This window comes from Chamaea fasciata, unplaced genomic scaffold (assembly GCF_029207755.1).
Source record: "Chamaea fasciata isolate MVZ Bird 193981 ecotype frontalis unplaced genomic scaffold, bChaFas1.0.hap1 SCAF_2, whole genome shotgun sequence".
Lineage (NCBI taxonomy): Eukaryota > Metazoa > Chordata > Aves > Passeriformes > Sylviidae > Chamaea > Chamaea fasciata.
Window position 1 is genome coordinate 10,390,827 of NW_027094087.1, and position 21,888 is coordinate 10,412,714.

The 21,888-nt window shown below is 40.7% G+C and overlaps 1 protein-coding gene across 4 annotated transcripts in view; it reads right to left on the bottom strand.

Moving 5' to 3' along the window:
• Positions 1 to 4,291: 4,291 nt before the first annotated feature.
• The window catches only part of SAMSN1 (SAM domain, SH3 domain and nuclear localization signals 1), a 91,872-nt gene continuing 74,275 nt past the window's right edge, over positions 4,292 to 21,888 (bottom strand). For all 4 annotated transcript variants that reach the window (XM_066208508.1, XM_066208496.1, XM_066208497.1 and 1 more), the window contains 5 exons: positions 20,425 to 20,545; positions 19,029 to 19,180; positions 16,270 to 16,473; positions 14,568 to 14,718; positions 4,292 to 6,039 (listed from right to left, as the gene is read on the bottom strand). In XM_066208508.1, coding sequence (XP_066064605.1) covers positions 5,834 to 6,039; positions 14,568 to 14,718; positions 16,270 to 16,473; positions 19,029 to 19,180; positions 20,425 to 20,545 — 834 coding nt within the window. In that variant the 3' untranslated portion in view covers positions 4,292 to 5,833. The remainder of the gene's footprint in view (positions 6,040 to 14,567; positions 14,719 to 16,269; positions 16,474 to 19,028; positions 19,181 to 20,424; positions 20,546 to 21,888) is intronic.

Sequence of the window (21,888 nt, forward strand, 5' to 3'; positions counted from 1 at the left end):
CTCCCGTGCCCTCCCTCCCTCAGCCATATGGGCATGAGTGGTAGCCAGAGGGTGTCAACCAGCTTGGCCACAGTCTGTCAGAATTACCTGATGGCCCTGCACAGTCCTGACCACTAGTCTCCATGTCCTAGTGCTGAGTTGCACAACCTTTGATGTTCCACCCTAAAAACCTGTGTGTGGGACACAGCACAAGAGGTCCTCCAGAGAAATATTCTGGATTGACCTGGGGAAAGGGCTTTGGGAGCTGAGGACATGTGTGCTCTGCCCAGGAAATATGCACTTTGTGGGACACTGGCTAGGCTTAAATTAAGCAGCCAAGGTATGTGAACTGTTAAGGAACACCACTTGCCCTCCAGCCCTCTTGTCCTTCATTTGTATATGACTTCTTGGCACAGGCAGATTTTCTGTGCTCTTGCTGTCAGCAGACAGTTCTCATGCCTAGCAGAGATTTCTGAGCATGTCAGACCTAATTCTGCCGAGCCACAAAATATAAAATGATCCTCTCAGACCCCCTCTTAGCCGATCATAGACCTCCTCCCACCTGTGTCCTCCTTCTAGCAAATAGGCATTTCCCTGAATACATAATTCATGTTCATTGCAATGACTGCTCTTTATGCATACATGGTGCAACTCTGTAGATTCAACAGCTGTGTTTCCCTGAATTTATTAGAGTTCTCCAACCCCTTTTGCCCATGTGTCTGTAGTGTCATTTGTTGGCCTTTCCTAACCAGGAGAAAATAGAAAGTTTGAAACTACTTCTATTGGTTTTGCAGTGAACAGACCAGCCCTTCCTCTAGGATCAGTTAGTCATAGAATCATAGAATTGTAGAACCATAGAATGCTCTGGGTTGAAAGGAACCTTACAGATCATCTATTCCAATCCCCTGCCATGGCCAGGGACACTTTTCAGAGGACCAGGTTGCTCAGAGCTCTATCCAACCTGGCTTTAAACACTTCCAGGGATGGGGCATCCTCAACTTCTCCGAGAAACCTGTTCCAGAGCCTCACCACCCTCAGTGCAAATAATTTTTTCCTAATCTCTAATGCAAACCTACTTTCAGTTTGAAGCCATTCACCCTTGTCCTGTCACTCCAGGCCCTTGTAAATAGTCTCTTTTCATCTTTCCTTTGGGCTCCATTCAGCTACTAAAAGGCTGCAATTAGATCACCTCAAAGCCGTCTCTTTACCAGGCTGAACAATCCCAATTCTCTCAGCCTTTCTTCATGGCAGAGCTGCTCCATCCCTCTGATCACGTTGGTAGCCTTCTCTGAACTGGCTCCAAAAATTCCTTCCTGTGCTGGGAATCCCAAAAGTGGGTTCAGTTTAAGGTCCTGCAGAAAGGATTCCAGCCTGTGCCTGTAGCAAGGATTCCTGCCTGTTTCAGTCCTCTGGCCAATCCTCAGGAAATCACAGGCAGATGAAGAGCTGCAGGCAGGTGGTTTCATCAGGTAGTGCAGGGGACACAGAAACTGAATGCTCCATACAGCCATTTACAGCCTCCTCCACATTCTCCTCAGTTGTAGGCAAAAATCTGCTCGTTGCCTACCAGGAACTGAGGATCAGGGACACAAATGAATGTCTCATGCAGGAACTGTTAAACCAAAGGGATATACTTGTACAATCCTATATCACCTATTCCTGGACCTGCACAGAGTGTCACTGCACAAAGCAGTACTACAACATATGCAGCCAGCAGACAGAGCATGATGCAAATAATCTATTCAGAAGCTAACATAGCCCAAAACCTTGCCTTTGAGCTGTGAAAAAGGCAGAGTGTTTGCCATGCTGTTGCTAGACATGTTGAGACTGCTTCTCTCTGACATGACAAAAGGCTCAGGCATCTGTGACACCATGACTCAGTTGCACAACTGCTATCAAAGCTGCCTTAGGACAGATACCAAGCTGCCACTGTGACCCAAGGCACTGGGTCAGTCTGTGGCACATCTTCCCTTACCTGTTGACCACAGATCTGTGGGTGTTTGCGTGGGCAGTAAGAACTGTACTGGTCTTGATGGAAAAGATGATTTCCAGGCAAGGGGCAGGTTGTGCTCACCCTGTGAACACTGGCCTGTCTGTTTCACAGCACCCATTTATTCTTTCAATATTGCCTTGTTTTCTGTGCACCAGCCTTCTTTACAAACAGATCTACCAGCACGATGCAGCTCCATGACAATGCCAGAAATTATTTCAATTGCCGGTATATGGGAGAAAATGCCATGGTATAAAGGCACCCTTTCTGTCACAGCTGATGAGCTGTGGGCTTCTGCACATCACCGACCAGACACTCAGGGCTAGAACTGGTGAGGTAGGAGATAGAAAGCTGAGTGGTAAGGTGGGTGGAAAATTGGCTGGGCTCAGGGTTGTGTGAGTGCTGTGAAACAGACAGGCCGGTTTGTAGCTGGCAGCCTGCAGTTGGTTGACCCCTCAGAGATTAGTCTTCTCCAGATATTCCGCAGAACTGCCCACATTCTTCTTTATGCTTCCTGTGCTCATGGGCACCTCTGCAAAATGAAAGCAAACCCCTCCTTGTTGGTAGCCCCTACACTGCTGCATTCACGCACTCTGACTTTTAGAAGTATTGTTACAAATTCTGGAGAGCAGGATGCTGCCTCCCGGGATCTGCAGGCTAGTCCACATGAATCATAGGGCTGTGGCCTGGCACTCAGCTCATCTCTTTCGTGGTAGAGCAGCCCTCTTTTAATGTAATGCCAGCTGTAGATGGCAGTCACATGGGGCTGAGCATGGGGCAGCACTGTTAAACACTGCTAACTTCAACCAGAGATGGTTGTACTTTGGAAAAGGAGGAGGCCTGACACCACCTGAACACCAACTCTGAGTTGTGGCTTTCTGCTGTGGGCACCAGCAGCAGCAGCAGCAGCACACATGTCAGTAGTCAACCCTGCGGAAGTTTGCTGCACCTGCACTACGGCCCCTGCAGCCAGGAAATCCCCACTGCCTAAAGGCTAAAAAGGGCTGCCCTCGCTAGCTTTGCCTCTGTTGTTACTGACTGGTTTTGCATCTCTTTGTAACTGCAGGAAACAGGCTCCAAATAACAGACTTGCAAATGTTTTAATTCTCCTTAAATGCAGAGGACGATAAATAAAATGAAAAGGGATGTGACACTCTTGAGCAAGTGACAGAGGAACAGAACCTCTACTCCTTTCTTCGCTTCCCTATCTCAGGGACATTTTAAGGATTACTTGAAAGTCACTCAGATCTCCACCAGACTTTTTCCAAGAGTTCCTAGAATAACCTTTTATTCAGATTTCTCAGCACTTAAACCAGTTGGAAAAATGCTTCTGCTATGTCAAGCAGTTTAATCCATAATCCATGTAATTAACGAGACCACCAAGAGAGAAAAGCAAGTTTGGTCTGTGTTTTGTAGGAAACACATTTTTTTCTTTGTGGCACAAAATTTCCTCATTCTTTTTCTCAGAACAGTGTGAGAGAGCAGAAGTGTCTCAATTTGAGATCTAATCTGCTCTTCCTTCACAGGAAGCTATAAAAGTCTCAAACAAGCTTTCAGTTGATGTATTTTCCTAACTAAGAAGCCCTTTGGACAAAGCCTTACTGCTCAGAGATCAGAGCTGTTGCAGCTCATGCCCTTTGTTCCCAACTACTTAACCTTACACCTGTATCCCCTTGCCATCAGCCCAACAGGCAGAGTTTAATACCTGTAAAATATAGCAGCTGTTGGGTATTTTGCTCTGCTGAAAGCTTTGCCTGTCTCACTGCAAGTGGCTAGGGAGGCCTAGTTTCATTTGCAAACCTGTGCAAATTAACATTTCTCAGTGTATTTATATCAGGGCACAGCTCTGGTCTCTGTGGTTGTTAGTCCTTGGCCCAGCTAACATAGCTGCTTCTTGACAGGCACAATCATATTTAAGCTCACCTCAACATACTTTTACAGGTTCAGCAATTTTGCAGATGTCTTCAGAACCGGAAGACCAAGTGCCTCTGCCACAAAAGCCAAAAGATAAGCCTCTCTGAGAGGAATTCAAGCTGAATTTAGTCCTCCTCTAGCATGAAGAGATGATAGAAGTCAATTCAAACCCATTCTTCCAGAAGTTAAGTAATGTCAGTACTGCATGTCACAATACACCACTGGCAGGAAAAGCATTAAGAAACAAATATAGCTGTTTGATATGAGCTCTCACATCCTTCGACCCTCCAAGGGTTCTGCATCTCCACCACATCTGGAAGTGTGGGGTCATGCTAAATGATGACACTTGTTGCTGTTTTGAAAAGTAAGTTAAAATCAGAAACAAATCATAGTAGCTCCTTTTCTGGTATATTTTTCTCTAAAAAGAGTTTATTTGTTCCAAATCTTTGAAATCTTGTTAATGCAATTTTCTAAAGTTGCAATTTTTATACTACAGCCTTCAAAGCAGATTTGTGTATTAGGAGTGTGGCAGCAGTAGTCTTTTGAGAAGTCATGAAAAGTACAGAAAACACTTACATTGAGGAAAAGAAAAAAAAAAAGGAAGAAAAGGTTTCCATTTGTTTATAGCTTCTTCAGAAATACTCTTTTTGGGGAAGAACTTTTTGTGTTTCATCTCTTCTGAAGGTGATTTTCTTTCAAGTTGTCAGCAATACGTAGAAACTTTTTAGCATGAATGCAAAATCCTTAAATTATGAAAATTGTGTGACTAATGACTAAGCAAAAAGTCTCTCTATTGATTTGATACACAGATTCTTAGGGATGCTAAAAATGCTCAGTGGAATTACCATTTACTGTGTTAGTCTTAGAAGAGAGCAGTGTGTGAAATGTAATAACCATATTAAAAATCAAGTATTTTTAAAGGGCTTAAACACATGATTATGTTTATTATTGAAGGAAATACTCTAAAATAAAACAGGCAGTTAAAATGTGTATTCCAGTGTGAAATATATTGGGAAAAGACAATAAAATCTCATATGAAAGACAGTCAGGTACAATAACTATGTTAGCTTCCGAGTTCTGTATGCAAACAAATATTCTATAAACAAACTTCACACCACACACAAAAGGCAGCATCTTCACAAAACGTTATCATAAAAGCATAGCACTGATCCTGGTGATTTTTTTCTCTGAGTTTGAATTCCCTGTATAATGCTTGGGACAAATGAGAATAGGTCTGAAAAGAACCATAAAAAAATTGCCACTGCAGAAACCATTTGGATGGCTCTGTTCTTCCATAAGGTAAGGACCACAGAGAGCTGAATTCAAATTCACCCTACAGTTCTCTCATGTCTCCAGGAAAGGTACAGGAAATGACAGACTACTTTAGAGGTCATTTTGGAGGCAAGTGGTGTGAAACAGCTTTAATATTAGTGAGAATTGGCTTGGTGCTTTTCAAAGTAGGGTGTGACTCTATCCACCTTTTTATTGTGATGCTATATCAATGAAAATACATTCTGTACACAAATCAGCAAAACACAGCTGAAAGTAAAGACAGTGTGATTAATCCATATATTTTTAAAATAAATATGTACAATATTTACATTCTGGACAGTTCCAGAAATGAACATCTCCAGATTATGAACCACTACCTAAAAAACCCCTTTATTATTATAGAAAATGCATTCACTGTACAAATATTTATAAATATTTTTGTATAAACTTTTTCAGGGAAAGACCTGTATATTCATTGAGAAGATAAACATGAGAAATTCTTATTATCAACTGACATTTAGCTATCAAGTGTCCACATATGAAACAGTTCAGAGCATCATGAATCAGAAAAAAGTAGATTTTCAGTGTTGAGAATATTTTGTGTTCTGCTTCTGTGCCATCATACTGACCAATGTGATTGTCTCTTCTGAAAATCTGCAGAAAAGCAGCAGGACCAAATCAGTTTGACTCACTGATTGTTATTGACTGCACCATGTCAGACAGGGCTTCTGGGTCTGCTTCTTCTTTACCATTATCTGAATTTTCTGATGAGATGTAACAGCCAGAATCTCTTGGACAGTCATTTAACTGTGATTTGTCAAAACTCTGGTGAAGGCTTAAGTTCTGCCTCTCCTGACCACTCTCACTTTTCTGCTGTTCTTCAACTAGAAAGAAAGAGAAAGAAAGAAAAAAATGTCAATACAAGTACCTTGGGAAAGAGCTGAGATAGCAGCATGACTGATCTTGAAGAACTGTGGAAACAGAGCTGGTAATCTACACACGACTACATCAATATCATTTGTCCATCAGAAACAGAAACTTCAGCATCCGAGAATTAAAAGTATGATTACACAAGTGTAACAACATCTGAGTTGACATTGAGGTTTGTCTTTTTCCTTCTGGATGTTTCTCAGAGGTGAATGCTGGAGGCTGTGGCCTGATCCTTTATGCTGAGGTCCTTCAGGCTGTGCACAGTGCAACAGTCACCATGCCTGGTCACCGTGCCCACAGCAGAGAGGGAACCTTTCCCCCTCCCGTGCTCCTGTGTCCCACAGTGGGATACTGCATTAACCACAGAGCACACTGTGCCTTGTTTACACCACACTGCCCTATAGATCTGGGTCTTTTGAGTGCTCTCTGCAGGGAGGGAGAACGCCCTGGCCTTCAGAAGTGCTTGGCACAAAGATGTGGTAACCAGCTTTTCTAAAGTGCTGAGATTTACAGCAAGCAGGAGTTGGTGGCTGATGGAAACTTCCTAAGCTTAGCTTGATATCCAGAAGGTTATTTTCCAAAACACAGAAACCTCAGAGGACGCTAAGATGCCTAATTTCTGCTGTATGGTTTTTGAACACTGTTCCAAAACTAAGTAGAAGCAAATTATTTGGCAAATAGTTTGCCCTTGTTTAGTTGCTGTTTGACTAATCTGTTCAAATTCAAAAATCTGGAGCTCAGTAGCAGTATCAACAGGCCTCTCAAGAAAAGCTCAACAAGACAGGACATACAAGTATATATTGACTCTTATATGTAGTGGTTTTAAATTTCCTCTTCCTGTTCTCTGGCTCTGAAGTACATGTTTACCCACAGTAAATTTCTTAAGAAAATAAACTGTAAAATATAAATCTTTCCATTTCTTACTTTTTTTCTTGTGCTGTTACCAACCTCCTGTAGCTGTAGTTTTACTTCAAACTGTAGCTGGATTTCTGAACAAAGTATAGGCGACACATCTCAGAGGAAATAGATGGTTTTGCTCAGTTTTTAGCCCTCCAGAAAAATGATACCTTTTTGCTTTTGCAAAAAAAGTTCCTTTCTTCCACTTGATTTGTTACTCCTTGGTTAAATAGTCACTTCTGGATCTTTAGTCATATTCAAACTGTCTCAATTCAAGTTCAGGCAGAGTGGAAGTCCAAAGATATGAAGGATTTAATGCTGTGTCAAAACCTAAATCTATTTCAGTTCCTCGAATTTTAAAATTTCCACAAAGAACATTTGTACTGACTTTTATTTCAATTGTTGGAAATTTAACCTTTTGGTAAAATGGGAAAGATTTAAAATTTGACTTTTTTTTCTATCTTGTATTGAATAACACAGAACAAATTAGAAATGAAAGACTGAAATTTTTCACTCTTTTAGAGTGAAATGGAACAGTGGGTGGGTTTCTTTGGAGACCTTTTTTCATTGTGTGAGATTTCAACAAGCTTATTTCACAAAGCATTTTGATTTATTGAGAAACATTGAGGTCTTCCTCCATCTTGATGGAAGTCTTGCAGATTTGTTTGGCCTGATTAAATCTGCTTAATATCTTCTAACTTCCAATTGCCTAATTTATTGAAAAACTAAGATGACTTTTTAAAAAGTCCAAAGTCTCAACTTAGTTATCAATAAAGTCTGAGGGTATAGGCAAAACCTGGTGTATTTAGAAGAATAATAAAAAAAATTACCTTAAATATTTTCCAAGGAATAAAAGTTACACCTTGTTCCCAAATAAATTAATGGTTAATTGCACTTGCGTGAAAGAGTGCACGTTGCAGGAGATTTAATTGATATCTGTAACTGTTTTATCTCCTTCTCACTTTACAGAACACAGTTTGTCATGTCAAATGTTATCTCTCTCTTTGCAAGGAAAATATTTGATCATGTTGGGTCCAATTGATTTCTGATTGAAGTCAGGGAGGAATTACAAAGGCATCACACTGGTGAAGGTATTCACACTGCTGTTGGCAGCCACTGAAGGAGTTCAGCACAAATAACCCCAGCAAAGCCCTGCCCTGAGTGTGTCTTCAGCTCCTTGCAGCACCATCCCACCAGGGCAAAGGGAACCTTTGGAAGTCTTGTGCAGCACTGGGAGCCCTCCTGCCCTGCTGCCTCCCCCCCTAATCCCCTCGGCCGCCTAATGCTGCCTTTTCATCTGCTGCCCCAGCGTCATCTGCTGCCCTGGCAAGCACTGACCTAAAAAGTGTTAATCCTGTTTATATTCTCAAGGTCAGAGAGGAGGCCCCATCCACTCTGTTTGTTTTACAATAGAAAGAAGACCGAGTAACCAGTGGATTAAAAGGAAAATGCCGTCTCAGTCACTGTATTAGTGCCTTGTAACTGGTTGTCTAGATAATCTGAACAGTTCCTCTGTGAACAACAGATCCTATTTTTTTTTTTTAATCAGTGTCTCCCTGATGTGTTTCAGGGAAAAACGCACAGGCAAGCTTGGAACTGAGATTTTTTTTTTTTTTAAATCTTAATTTAGGTCAATTAGGAAAATGAGAAATTTTTATTTAGAAGACATATGTATGTGTAAAACTTCCTGTAAAACTAATTGAATTTTCTTACATGAAAAATGGAAAACCAAAAATATTCAGGTGTTTGAGACAGTAAAAATGTTATATTTTCTATTTTTCATTCTAAGCAGAAAAAGTAGGAAGAACACCTCTCCTTCTCCATTTTTATGAAGAAATGACTGAAAGCAAACTTTGGTGCCTTTTTTTTTTCTCTTCAAAGCAGTCTTAAATTATAAAATTATAAAAATACACAGCATGCAATTTTACAAGTTGCTTCATGAGAAGAGCAAAATAACTTTTGCTCTTTTTTTTCTTTTTTTTTTTTTTTTAAGCTTTTGGCTCTTCTATTCTATTCTGCTTAAGTCCTTTCTCTAACATGTACATGCTCAAGTTCTACATTAGGAAAGGTAGGTTTGCTGCCTTAATCTTTTGGACATCAGAAGAAAGCCACGCTGCACAGAAAACAGGAATTGATAAAATTAAACTGCCGTTAGATGTTGCAGAATCATCAGAAATAACTATCTTATCAACAAATGGAAGTCCTATCATTTTTCTACAGTGAAGCAGTTTCACATAAGATAAATGGCTCTCAGTCACTGTTGTCTATGATATGGCCAGAAGAGCCCAAGATATGCATCATTTTGACACATATATTCCAGTACTCCTTTAGACAGTAGGATTATATTCAGACTTCTGAAAAAAATGTGAGGCCTTTAGCCTTGGTAAGAGATGTGTGATGCATCCCTTATCTTCCTCACTATTTAGACCTTTAAAATGAGTTTTTGTTATTCAATGACTTAGATGAGCACGACATGTGCAAGGATGGATTTCTTTTTTCCTTCACCAGCACTTTTCCCCTTTCTAATGAGGTTAAAGTCCTGATTAGGGAAACACTTTAATCTTAGGTTTAAGGGAATTCAACTCAAGAATGCACAGAGGTCACTCTGACACCTATGCAGTTATGTCAGTTTAAACCAGATGAGTATCAGGAGGCTTGGATTTTGTCTTGGACAAAAAGAAGGTCACCCAAGAGCAAACCAGACTTCACAAGTGTGCTCTCTGAGAGTTTTCTTTTGTGAGTTTTGTCCAGGAGAACTGGGCAGGAGCACCGTGCTTTAGGCTGAGTGACTCACCTGCCCTCCTGGGAGGTGCTGCGGTGCTGTACTGAGCAGCACCTTACAATAACTAGACTCAAAATCACAGAATCACAGGATAGTTGAAACAGACCTCTGGAGACCACCTGGTCCAACCCCTGTGCCAAGGCAGGGTCACCTGGAGCGGGTGACACAGGAAGAGGTCCAAGTGGGTTTGGAGTGTCTCTGGAGAGGGAGACTCCACACCCTCCCTGGGCAGCTGTTCCAGTGCTCTGCCTCCCTCAGTGTAAAGAAGTTCCTTATGTTGAGATGAAACTTCTTGTGTTTTAGTTGATGGCCATTGCTCCTTGCCCTGTCACTGGGCCCCACAGAACAAAGTGGGTTTTGGAGGGTGAAGCCAGAACTCCTGTGTATGTACACAGGCCATTTATCACCTGTGCCAGTTAGACCATCAGAGTGGGAAAATGAAATGAGAACTCACAAAGCATCAGACTCAGAAAGGAGTTTGATTGAGTTTGATCATTTTGGAGCAACAAAGGGTGGTAATTCTTGGAAAAGACACAGAGAGAACTGAAGTGGTTTGTGCAATACTTTGGGCATTCAAAAGATCAAATATTTTGGAGATAATTACGGATACGCAACTTGAAACATTGCACTCATTCAAATCAGTGGCAAAGCTTTTGTGAGAGGGAAAAGTTGTTGAACTGATGTGAGAACTTGTGGTGAAAACAGAAATGAGAAGCTTATCAGTTTTTATTTAAAATCTGGAAGCAAACAGATGTGCCTGAAAAAAAAAAAAAAAAGGTGAAAAATACTAATGCTCATGCAAAGATGAGCTTCCTTGGGAAATCTGGCAATATTATGTTCAGGCCAATGAGTTGTACCACAGTACAGAAAAAGAGATTGTCTTTGAGCACTGTTTGACCTTGACAAGATACTGTGTGATCCCATGTATTGAAAGGGGCTGCCCAGTGTAAAATGGAACTCTTGGTGCCTGATTCTCACATAAGGAATGTGACTGAGAACTGAAAGTCATGTCCTTATCTATCTCCCACCTTGCTGTCCAAGAACAATAAATAAAGAATAAACCTTACTTGGTATTAGTAGTGGGATTTAAAGTATGAACTGCACTTAACTATGAAAAATAAGCTAAGGAAATGGATTTGGGAAGATAAGTGTAAAATATTATCCCCCAAATTGCACGTATTCACCTTTTAGGGTTTTTCCATAAAATTAGGTGTATGCATATATCCAATTAAGTCTAATTTTTTTAGCTCAGAATAACTTTGGACTATTACTAGTTACTAGTGTAACCCAGTGGATTTCAGGGATGAACCTCTTGATTTAAATCATCAATGTGAGAAGAGAATCAAGCCTATTTTGCACACACAAAAACGTGTGTCCTGGGAAGCGGTCAAGAAAAGAAGTCCCAAACTTCTTTTATTACTTTATTCATTAACCATCCAGCAACTGCTTCGCTTTAAAAATAGCATCCTACAAAAGCACAGACATCCATCTCCTGTCTAGAAGCCATCTGGGAGAAGAATGGAAAGCTATTAAGAAATACTTTATGAAAAAGCCTTTTTTTTTTCTCCCCCTCACAGCCATGAATTCATGGAAACCAAGACTTTTGCCCCAAATATGTAGGTCTGACCAACTTGTAGAAAATCTGAAAAGATATCTGAGAAGGGTGAGTGAAGGTCATGAGGAGCTTGCAAATCCTTACAGTTCTAGGACAGGCTTGCTACATGAAGTACTTGAAGATAATGAATTTGGGCCTGGACTCCCAGGAAAAGGAGAAAGAAGGTACTGCAGTAGTAGAAAGAAAAATCTTTAAAAACACTGTGTGGTAGAATTTTCTACATAAAACTTACTTTTTAAAAATCATGGTATAAGATAGGAAATTTTTTTTTTCAAATTCATTCAGGTCTAAATCAAATGTAAGATTAAAAAAAAAAGTCACTGCCAAAAATCCTACATTTGCATGGTTTTAAGTAGCATATAATGTGGGAACTACTGCTGCAGGTCTTTTGGTTAGAAAACTCAATAAATGTTTATTCTGCAAAATGAATTATACACCACAAGTATGTGTCATGAAGAAATTACTTAGTATAACATACAATAAATGTCAAGAAAAAGCCAAGAAATGACAAAGAAATTAAAAGCCTTGTAAAAACTCCTGGACATCTCACAAGATCAGATTTCCCATTAAAGAAATATGAAATCTTGTTTTACTACATCTATAGGAGGATCTAGTAAAATGAGGCTGTGTTCCAGCACACTTGGCTGTACTGAGTAATAGCAGTGTCACAAAAACTCAGAAACCCTTGTATTTCAACTCTGGGCCATGCCTGACTCTCCATCCATTAATCAAACACGTGCTTCATGGAAGCATGAATGGAATGCAGAGACATGGAAGTCTTCCAAGCCCTGTGAGAAAGATGGGCCTAGAGCAGTAAATACAGTCTATGGCCTTAGCTTATTTTTTCATAAAGTTTGTTTTTAAAAAAGTGAACTTTTTACCTGGAAAGTGCTGAAATTCTATCTAGAATTCTCTTGGCCAGTAAACAGATTGCATTGTAGCTGTGGGTAATTATGCAGCTCACTTCTAAGCAATGCACAAAATCAATTTTAATTAAAAAATCATTTATGCTGGACTGAGCCGTGCCCATTTAGGGAAAAAAAAAATATTGACCCAGGAAAGTTCAGTCCAGATGCAAAATTCACTTTCACAGTAGCACCCAGCTCTTTCAACCCAATTTTCCAATCTGATTGACAGAAGGACAAAGAGGTCAAATGATTTGTACAACGTCAGACTCATGTGGAGCTTATCCCCAAGATCATCTTGACGCCCTGTCTTTTGTTATAACAACTTAACAGATAGCTTCTATCCATTTTGGTCTTTAGTATCCTTCTTTCTGGAACAGGTTGTTCAGTTCTGCCCCCACCAGTCATGTGACAAATGCTCTGATCTCTTTGCAAGCAGACAAGGCAAGGATTCAAGAATCAAACTAGGACAGTATTTACTCATGGCTTACCTTAAAACATACACGAGTCTTACAAAATTTAACTAGCCTTAAATGAATGCTTATAGCTGGCATGACACTAAAAGGTGTTGTGGTTCTGGTCCCTGTGAGCATTCATAAATTCTGGGAAAATTATTTGATTGAATTTGAATACTGAACAGATTTGCTGTACCTAGATAAAGTGCATGTGAAACAAATACTCATTTCATCTCTTGAAATATGACTACAGTGTCGTCACTGATTCTGAAGCATGGACCACTTTATGAGATTTAATGTTATTATTCCCAGAGCTGTTACAAGAATTTGAACTATTAGACTACCATGCGGATAACATCAGGAACACTGTTTTGCCTGGAGAAGTGACTCAATCCTATGCTGCCAATGTAGGAAGAACCCAATTTAGATAATAAAGGTGAATATATTAATTTTTAGTACATGTTCTATGTAAGGACCTTGTTAGGTTTGATTCTTGCACAGGTGCATGTAGAACATTAAGTATTAAGACACTTTCAGTATTGAAAGCTATTTGCTCTGCTTCTTGCTACCGAGCAAATATAAATATCAAACCATACTCCCTCACCACTACAGAACAGTTTGGCACTTGTGTGGTCTGTTAGAAACCATCACACTTCAATTTGGCTTTCACAGTGGTGCAAAACTGCAAAATTACAATCTAGCTGCTTTTTTTTTTTTTTTTCCCTGGTGTTAAATATGGGAAAACATTCACAATAAAAGGTGCAGAAAGCACAGCGAGGCCAGTTTGCCAAAAAATCACGCTACGCTCCGTATATACATTTTCAGGTGGCTTCCTGGCAGATCCCTGCGATAAAACTTCTGCAAAATGTAACCCCTTTTTCTTTCTGGAGTCACTCTTTCAGTCGTTGCTTCTACACAGACAGCCCTTCAAGAGTTCTTTTCAAACCTGTCATCTCACAAAGCTATGGACCAGAAAGAACTTCTGAACCTGGAGGGCAAAGAAAACCTTTCTAATGCCACTCCAACATGTTTGCAAGAGCCTTTCTCTGAAAGCTGAATAAGAACAGGAACAACTTAATGTACAAATGGGGTTCCAAAAAAAGCCCAAACATTCAGCAAAAAAAAAAAAGGAAAGCTGCCTACATACTAAGGGGATAATAATTGGATGCATGACAAAAAATGATATTAAACTATCCCAGGAACACATTGTTTACCCTTCTCTCTCTTTCCTATGCTTCTCAATTGGAAGTGCACATTTGATGACATGACTGCTCAGCATAGGGGGAGTATGCACCAATATTAATGAAGACAAAAACACCTCCTGTTTTGGCTGAGTGTCTAATTAAGTCGCTGCTTAGCTGTAGTTTCTAGAAAATTGACATAAATTATTTGCAATTCAAAGTCAGACTGGAAATATCATTAAAATATAATGAGAAAAGTTTTTCCTGTTTTGTATCCTAGCTTTTCCAGTCCCCATGAAAGGAACAAGAAAACAAAATGGTGATCACTACACGTGTCTATACACACCCCATATGTTCAACCCTTGGAAGCTCACCACAAACACGAGTTAGATTAATTCTGAGAGAAGAATGCAAACCAGCTATTAGTGTATTTGTTTTCTTTTTTTTTTTTACAATACTTTCCTACAAAATAAAGGTAATTTGGTTAAGGATTTAAGTGTGGGATGAAGCGAGGTGGGAAAAAAATTGTATTTATCTGCAGAATGTTGTTTCAAAAAATTAAAATTCTTTACTGGAGCTGTTTGAACTAAGCTCTCATTTGGTTAAGATACTAGTGCATATACTCTTAATGAATCTTAAACACTTACTGTCACAGTCCTGGAGATTTTCAATTGCTGATAACAATCTTGACCTGTCTTCTGGGTTTGAAATATTTAATTCAATGAGGTGGCTTTCCTGTAGATCCTTTAAGTCCTCTAGAGTTTCGTAGCCATTCAGCAGGAGAGTTGAGGCATGTTCCTATGACAGGAAACAAGCAAATTCTCTCATGGAAACAAGCACAATGTTTAGTAGAGGAATAACAATTTCACTTTTTCTTTTTGGCCAGGTTGAAATGGGCTCTGTTCTCCAATCCGATTGACTGGAGAGGTGGAGAGCAAGAGGGAACAGAGGCAGAGACGCCTGGGAGTCCTCCTGGCCACACCAGCATCTCTGCCTGAACTCCATAGCACAGTCCAGCAGCAAAAAGGACCAGGGCAGAGAAATTACTTAACCTGCTAAGTGTCTGGCCTTTTGTGAGTCACTCCATTAGTGTCTCCCAGGCTGAGGCCATGAGGGCCTCTGAGGAAAGGAATGCTCTGCCTTTTCACTGGAGGAACCCCTCAAAACAAGGAAGGGGAGAAGCAGAGGGAGCCCTCGGCCCTGCTGTGTCAAGGTCCCCCTTGAGCTGTGTGTCGACTCGGTACAAAGCTCTGTGCATGTTCCAGGGAAAGGAGTGTTTGCATCAGCAGCAAAGCAATTACCCTTATTAAAAGTGTTACTTGTAAATCATGACCTCATTACACTTTGACACACAGTCAAGATCTAGGGTTGCGGAGAGGGAGAGAGGCACAACAGGAGCACAGTGCAAAACCACTATTGCTCCCTAAAGATCACAAGAAATTAGAAACACAAATTCTCAGTTTTAGCGCTGGAGCCAGACTGCAGCCCTGTCCCTGAAATGTCCACAACCACACATCTCCTGTACTTGGGCACACAACTGCAGTCAGGCTGACCTGACAAGTCACCAGTGTCCCTCTCTGAGTGGAGTCTCCTAGCCCAGCCACATGATGAGGTAATATGCAGTTCTGTAAGCCACTCATGATGTCTTTCCTGATCTTAAAAATTGAGAGCCAGACACAGTTCAGGAATAAGGGGGTTTTGCCTCGTTATTTTAATAGGGTTCCTTACTGATGCACCACTTTGCCAAGGTGGAATGTGCTGCAATGCACACACATGATAGATCACATATACAATTTATGGACCACACAAATTAGCATATCTAACAAGGATGCCCCAATGGGTGGCTTGGATGAATGGTGTGATATTCCCCCATCTGTGGAATCCCCCCCTGGATGGGCCAAATCTCTAGTTTAGAGGAGGCCTCGGTTTCCCAAGATAGTGTAGGGTTTTCTGGCCTCCTACTATGAGGCCTTTAGGATGCTTGCTCTCCCAGCCTAACTAAATACTAAGATTATGCTAAATTATCAGATTTAAGGAATTACAGGTATGCATGCTAAGAATACTAAGGCTACATAGAAGTTGTATAAGAGGTATATAAAAGAAAAGGCAAAAAATCATCTTGGCATCACTCACGTCAGATAAAAGACAGACACAAGGTTGCTTTATTTTGCTTTGCTTTGCTTTGCTTTGCTTTGCTTTGCTTTGCTTTGCTTTGCTTTGCTTTGCTTTGCTTTGCTGACATCAAAACTGCTGAAACTTGCCTTTCTCCTCCTGCCTGTAAATAACATTCAAACTCAAGCACACAGAAAGGGAATGTTTCAAATAGAACTGGGAAATGCCTTGGCTGACCTGCAGGTGGACAGATTCCAGGAGCTCTTGCAATGTTTTAGGCTTGGTCCTTTTGCTTCCTCTGTGTGGGTTCATCTTTCTGGGTGTTGCTTCTTCCAAGATAATATCCACGTAAATGAACTTGAAATTTCCTACTTTGTTGTTCAGCATGCCTGTCCATATGCCCATGGGAGTCTTGCAGATGATATCTATGATGTCTCCTTTCTAGAAAAATAAAAAAAGCACACCAATGATTACACCCCTGGTTTGTTATATGTAGCTTTTCCTCTATGGACCAAAACCAGCACTAGTCAATGTAAGGTAACTTTTTTAATTACCTAGATTCAGTGCCTTTGCTTTTATAAAACCCCAGGAAAATAATTATAGAAAGTGGAGCTAGTCCTTATCTCCAAACCTTTGCAAAGGAGAGGTGAGCATAAGCAGCCCCTTTCACTATTTTTGTGCTCCACTTGGTCTCTGAAAAGGGAGAGGGTTTCATCAGCAATTAACTTTTGTCATGGGCAGTAGGCATAGTTTTGGCAAAAAGCAAGGGATTACTGTAAGATTATTTTCAAAATATGTGCCATAGCATTTACAGAGTAATCTTATTATCTAGCCTCTCAAGTCTTCAAAAGCAGATGCCTGGTCTAAGTGAAAGGTGGACTCCTACCCATTTTACAGTAGAAAATACGGGCTGCATTTCTCAAAGATAATAAAGAATATTTAACTCCCTTAACAAATATAAGTGCTTAAAAGGGTGACAACACAGCCGCTTCAAGAGGGCTTTTTGGTAAAGGTGTTCACAACCACACTGTGGGAACTAAGGTCTCAGCTCAGGAAAACAGTCATTCTGAGTGATTCTCATAGTAAAAGGCTCTTACAAAGTCATACACCCTACACAACTTGCCCCCAAGGATCTCAAAAATGAGCCCTCTCTTCTTGGCACATATCACAGAAAACTGTTGAAAGCCTTAGAAGAGTTATCCAACAAATGCCTTCTTCATTTGGGATTCTGTTACAAAGCTAGAAATCAAACTCAGTTTGTTAAGATGTGTCCACAGCTCCAAGACATACATCTTTTCTGGTCTCATCAAGGAACAGTAAGTCAAGTGATCACCCTAGTTTTGGTACAAACCCAAGTACAAAATTGATTGTGAGCTGGTGGCCTGGTTTAGTTAGAGCATGGGGCTCAGAGCTGTGAGCACAGTTGAAATGGAAACTAAACAAACATTTATTTAAAGCTCTATAAGCATACGTTATTCTACAAACTCCTGCAGGCTCAGGAGCTTCAGACGTGGATGCAGGTCAAGATTAGGTAGTGGCTCCAAGCCAAGCTGCAGATGACACTTGGAATTCAGGTTCAGTGTACTGAAATTTTGTGTGATTTCAACCCTAAGTATTAGTTTATAATTCCAAAATACACCACCCTAGTGACTAAAAAAGAAAACCCATATGACCCAGCAGAAATCTGCCATTTCATGACCAGTTAAATAGTTAAAACAGTTTGACTGTATTAAAAGAAATGCCCTAGATGTGGGTGAAAGTAGAGGACAAGTGCTGAAGACTGCAAGTACCAGCAGAGTAACGGCTCTCATGTAGGCCAGAGAGGAGAAGAAGGAGTCTGTGTGAGATACAGGATTTGGCAAAAAGAAGAAGCTGTGAAGAAGAAAAGAGTCTGAAGGGCTGGGTTTTTTTTAGTAATGCTCAACTGGGCCCCTGTTTGTTGCTCTTCCTCACACAGCCCATAAACTGTGTCTGCTGTGTCTGGGCTGAAGAATGTTCATAGTTCAAACATAGGCTTAAAGAAAAGTTTAATGGAAAGGCAAACTGTTTTTATTAAAGGCAATGGGTGCCACTGAGCTTTGGATATATCCTAGTTGTGACTGGGAAAGCTTGGGGAGACAACTTCACATCCCGTGGGACTTTACTTTTTCTTACTCCAGACCATGTATGTGGGAAGCAACAAGTATTTTGCTCTGAGGAAGGCTAGGGTATGTAGGGAGATACTATGAAGAGGTTCCTAGCTGGAATCTCTGCCTTAAAAAGCCTTAAGCAGAACTTGGCTTTGCAGCCTTGTCTGAACTAAGTCCCTATAGAAACATTCTCAAGCCAGAGCAGCCTTGCTTTTAGAGTGTTCCACGGTTAAAAATTCATTATTAAATGTATTATTTACATGTGAAAAATGGTCCCCCTGACATTGTTAGTGGGAAAGAAGGAATCCTGGTGATGCCTTAAGTTTTAGCTTTCATATTTTCAGATTCTGTGCTGCCTAGGGGTGCAGTTCTGAGCCTCATTTTAAGTGCTAAGCTCTCTTCACAGAGTAGGTAGACAAAACAAATCCTTTTCCTGCTGAAGACCAAGGACAACTTCCAGGCCCAAAAGCACAAATAACGGTGGACTGAAGAGAGAAAACAAGGATGAGACTTCACAACCTGAAGCTGTAACTGGACAATTAAACCCCAATATGCAAATGGACCAAAACTTATAAAAGTGTAAGAGCTCGTGACCGGTCAGCCATTTTGTGACCATTCTTAGTCCACCCTGGGTGTAGCCCTGGTCAGGTCTTGTCCTGCCCAAGATGGATCCTGGAGGCCTTTAAATAAATACCTACTTTATACTCTAGCTCTGTCCACTCTCTGTTTCAGGTCAGTTTATCCCGGACGAATCCCCCAAAGCTGAATGGTCACACTGAATATGAGGCTCAGAACTACATCTCTAGGCAGCACAGTATCTGAAAATATTATAGCTAAGGCTCAAGGCATCCCTGGTGACTGTCTTACCTTGATTTTCAGCGAGTCAGTGTCATAAGGGCTGGGTGTGAAGTCGGTGTGCACCTTGGCTCGGCCACAGAAGGGGCCGTTGTAGGGCACCTCGTCCTCAAACCGCAGGCTGTCCCTGTTGCTGGTACCATCGGAGCAGCTGGTCACCCCACCTAGGAGAGAGGCAGCTTGAGACACCCCTGCACCCAAAGCCCAGACATGCAACTCTGCACAGCAGCCCAAAGGAAAGTGCTCAAAAACACAGAACCAGAGGCAGAGTGTATTCCATGTGGGTTTCACACATTCCAGGATAACTACATTCAATAAAAATCATGCTACAAGAGACAGAAGAAAATGGTAGGAGATCTTTCATTAATATCTTCCCTAAAGTAATCTTTTTCTGGTGATGATACTAATAGACTACACATTTTATTTACAGACTTCTTGAAATATTACCTCTGCAGATTAATAAAATGTACCCTAAAAGTGCAATTTAGGGAATTAATTCTGCAGAACTTCTCCTGTTTATTCAGCGAAATGAAAACAAGTACTGTAGAAGTTATTTTATTTCATTCCAGAGCTAGCTGAAACATCAAAGGAACCTGCATTGCAGAGGGAAATTTTAATCTTATCAACATTTCTGCCTGTCATTTTATCCAAGTTGAGCAATAAAATATCAGCAGAGTAATTCAAGCAAATTTGAGCAAGCTCTGCAATATCCCATCCAAATATGTTTTTAGATAAGAGCAGCGGTGTGTTGGAAGTAAACTCCCATATACGATTTTCACAAATCACATCACAGAAAATGATCATAAAAATGGTTTTGTTTGAGGTGATTGCTTAAGTGCACAGTTCCATCTCAGGGCCAGATTAACTCTAAGTGCAAATGGTCCAGTCTGCACTCAGGGCTTGAGCAGTGCCTGCAGGGTGGCACAGCAGTGTCACCAGGGATAGCTGTGGCCTGCCACCCAGTAAATATCCCCAGCAGAGCAACACAGAGAGAGGTGGAGGCACATTTTCTCATCAGAGGATCCTCTGCCCTCCAACCAAGACTACCCTGGTAAGGGAGGGTTTTCAGTGGGTTTCAGGTGGGCTGTGTCTCTCTGCATCATGTGCTAAAGCTGCCAGGCCATCCCTCAAAAACTTATGGCATATATACCAGCAATACACCCTATAATTCATGGTTGTTTTTTTTTTCTTCAGTTAATATTTCCACTCTTAAAAACACTTGACTTATTTCTGGATTGTTGTGTATCTACCCCAGCTGCTACCCATTTAACCAAATTACACTTTTGTCTGCCAAAATGAAGAGCTCTCTACCATCATATTTTTGATCACCAGCTCTGATTCCACAGACATAAGCAATAACTATATTGATCCAGTGACTGAATAAGAAGTGTAGGTGTCTTGTACTTACTAGATGAGCTCTGGCCACTGTTCAGACTATAGAGACTTTCCAAAGAGTCACTGGTTTTTAGGGAGACCTTCTCAGTGTGTGTTCCACCACCAGGATCACTGTCATCTTTTCCCTCTTCATTCTTTAACACAAAAAACCAAATGTTAACCCCCAAGAAATGTATTTTAGAGAAATGTTGTTTGTTTGTTATAAAGCATCATTGGAGATCAGCTCATCATTGCACTTTATTAAGAACTCCTTTGTGAGAGAAGACATTTTAGAAGTTAATGCTTGGTACTAACCGTGCCCAACAATCACCCCTAGTAGTTTATGATCCTGTAGAAATTCCCTGTCTTGTTTCTGCTCCACTCACTTCATCCTATCTCTACTCAACCAGCTAAGCTAGGAAGATTGCAACACACCATGGCAGAGCTGAAAGCTCATAACGGGAAATTTGTAGGCAGCCTGATAAGATTTTGGCTGCTTGTCTCAGAGAAGGAAATACAAAGCTCTGTTCTGAAGCAGGCGGTGAGGAGCTGGCTGACACAGCTGTGTTTTACACTGAACTTCTGAAGGTGGTGGCTGCTTGGTGGCAGGCTGGGGACAGCTTGCACACATGTAGGGCACTGGTGTGGGGACAGCTTCCACATGCTCACCACACTGCCCAGTGTTCACCCTGTCCTCAAAATCCAGTGTGTTTCAGAATTAACAAGTACATGGTTCTCTCACAAAGTCTAATGGTGTATGAAATTGGCCCCTGGAGAATATACCAATAAATCACACCTCAGGAATCACAGCCTGTTCAAAACAATAAGATCCATATTTCAGTCACAGTTAAGTTAGAGACAATGTAACACATAAATGAAATAGGGATGATCTTTCAAAGGGAGGGATTTTTCAGCAGAATTCATCATGTTGCCAGAGCATGTGAAATCCTGATGTAACTGAAACTTCCTTCAACGCATTGTATTCGGGCAAAAATTAGTAAGTCACCAGTTAGATGATGATGCAAAGATGGCAGTGCATGTGTGAATTAGAGACCCCTACAAGTACAAAACAGGCGGAGCACTGAAATGAAGATTTAAACTGGTTTTCAACAAGAACTGTGCTTGTTACATCAGCCAGCAGCATTACAGATTTATCAGGAGGCTGGTATTGATTGTCAACATCTCCTGCAGGAATGAAGATCATGCTACATGTGTGTGTCCAACCACATAATCCATTGAATTTCTGTCATAGGAATTGTTGCTTTAAATGTGCAGAAAGGAAATATAAAGACAAAATATAAAGACCATGGATTACTTTTTAGAAAATAAAAAAAAGGGAAAACTAAACTAATGAAATATGGATCCTTCTCTTGGTCCTCCAAAAATTATTTAAAGGTAGCCTGTGAAAAATTGTTTTCTACTTGTGAGGTTCCTCATTTCTTTTCCTTACTTAATTGATATTGACATGTGAGATAAGATGCAGACTAGCTAGATTTTT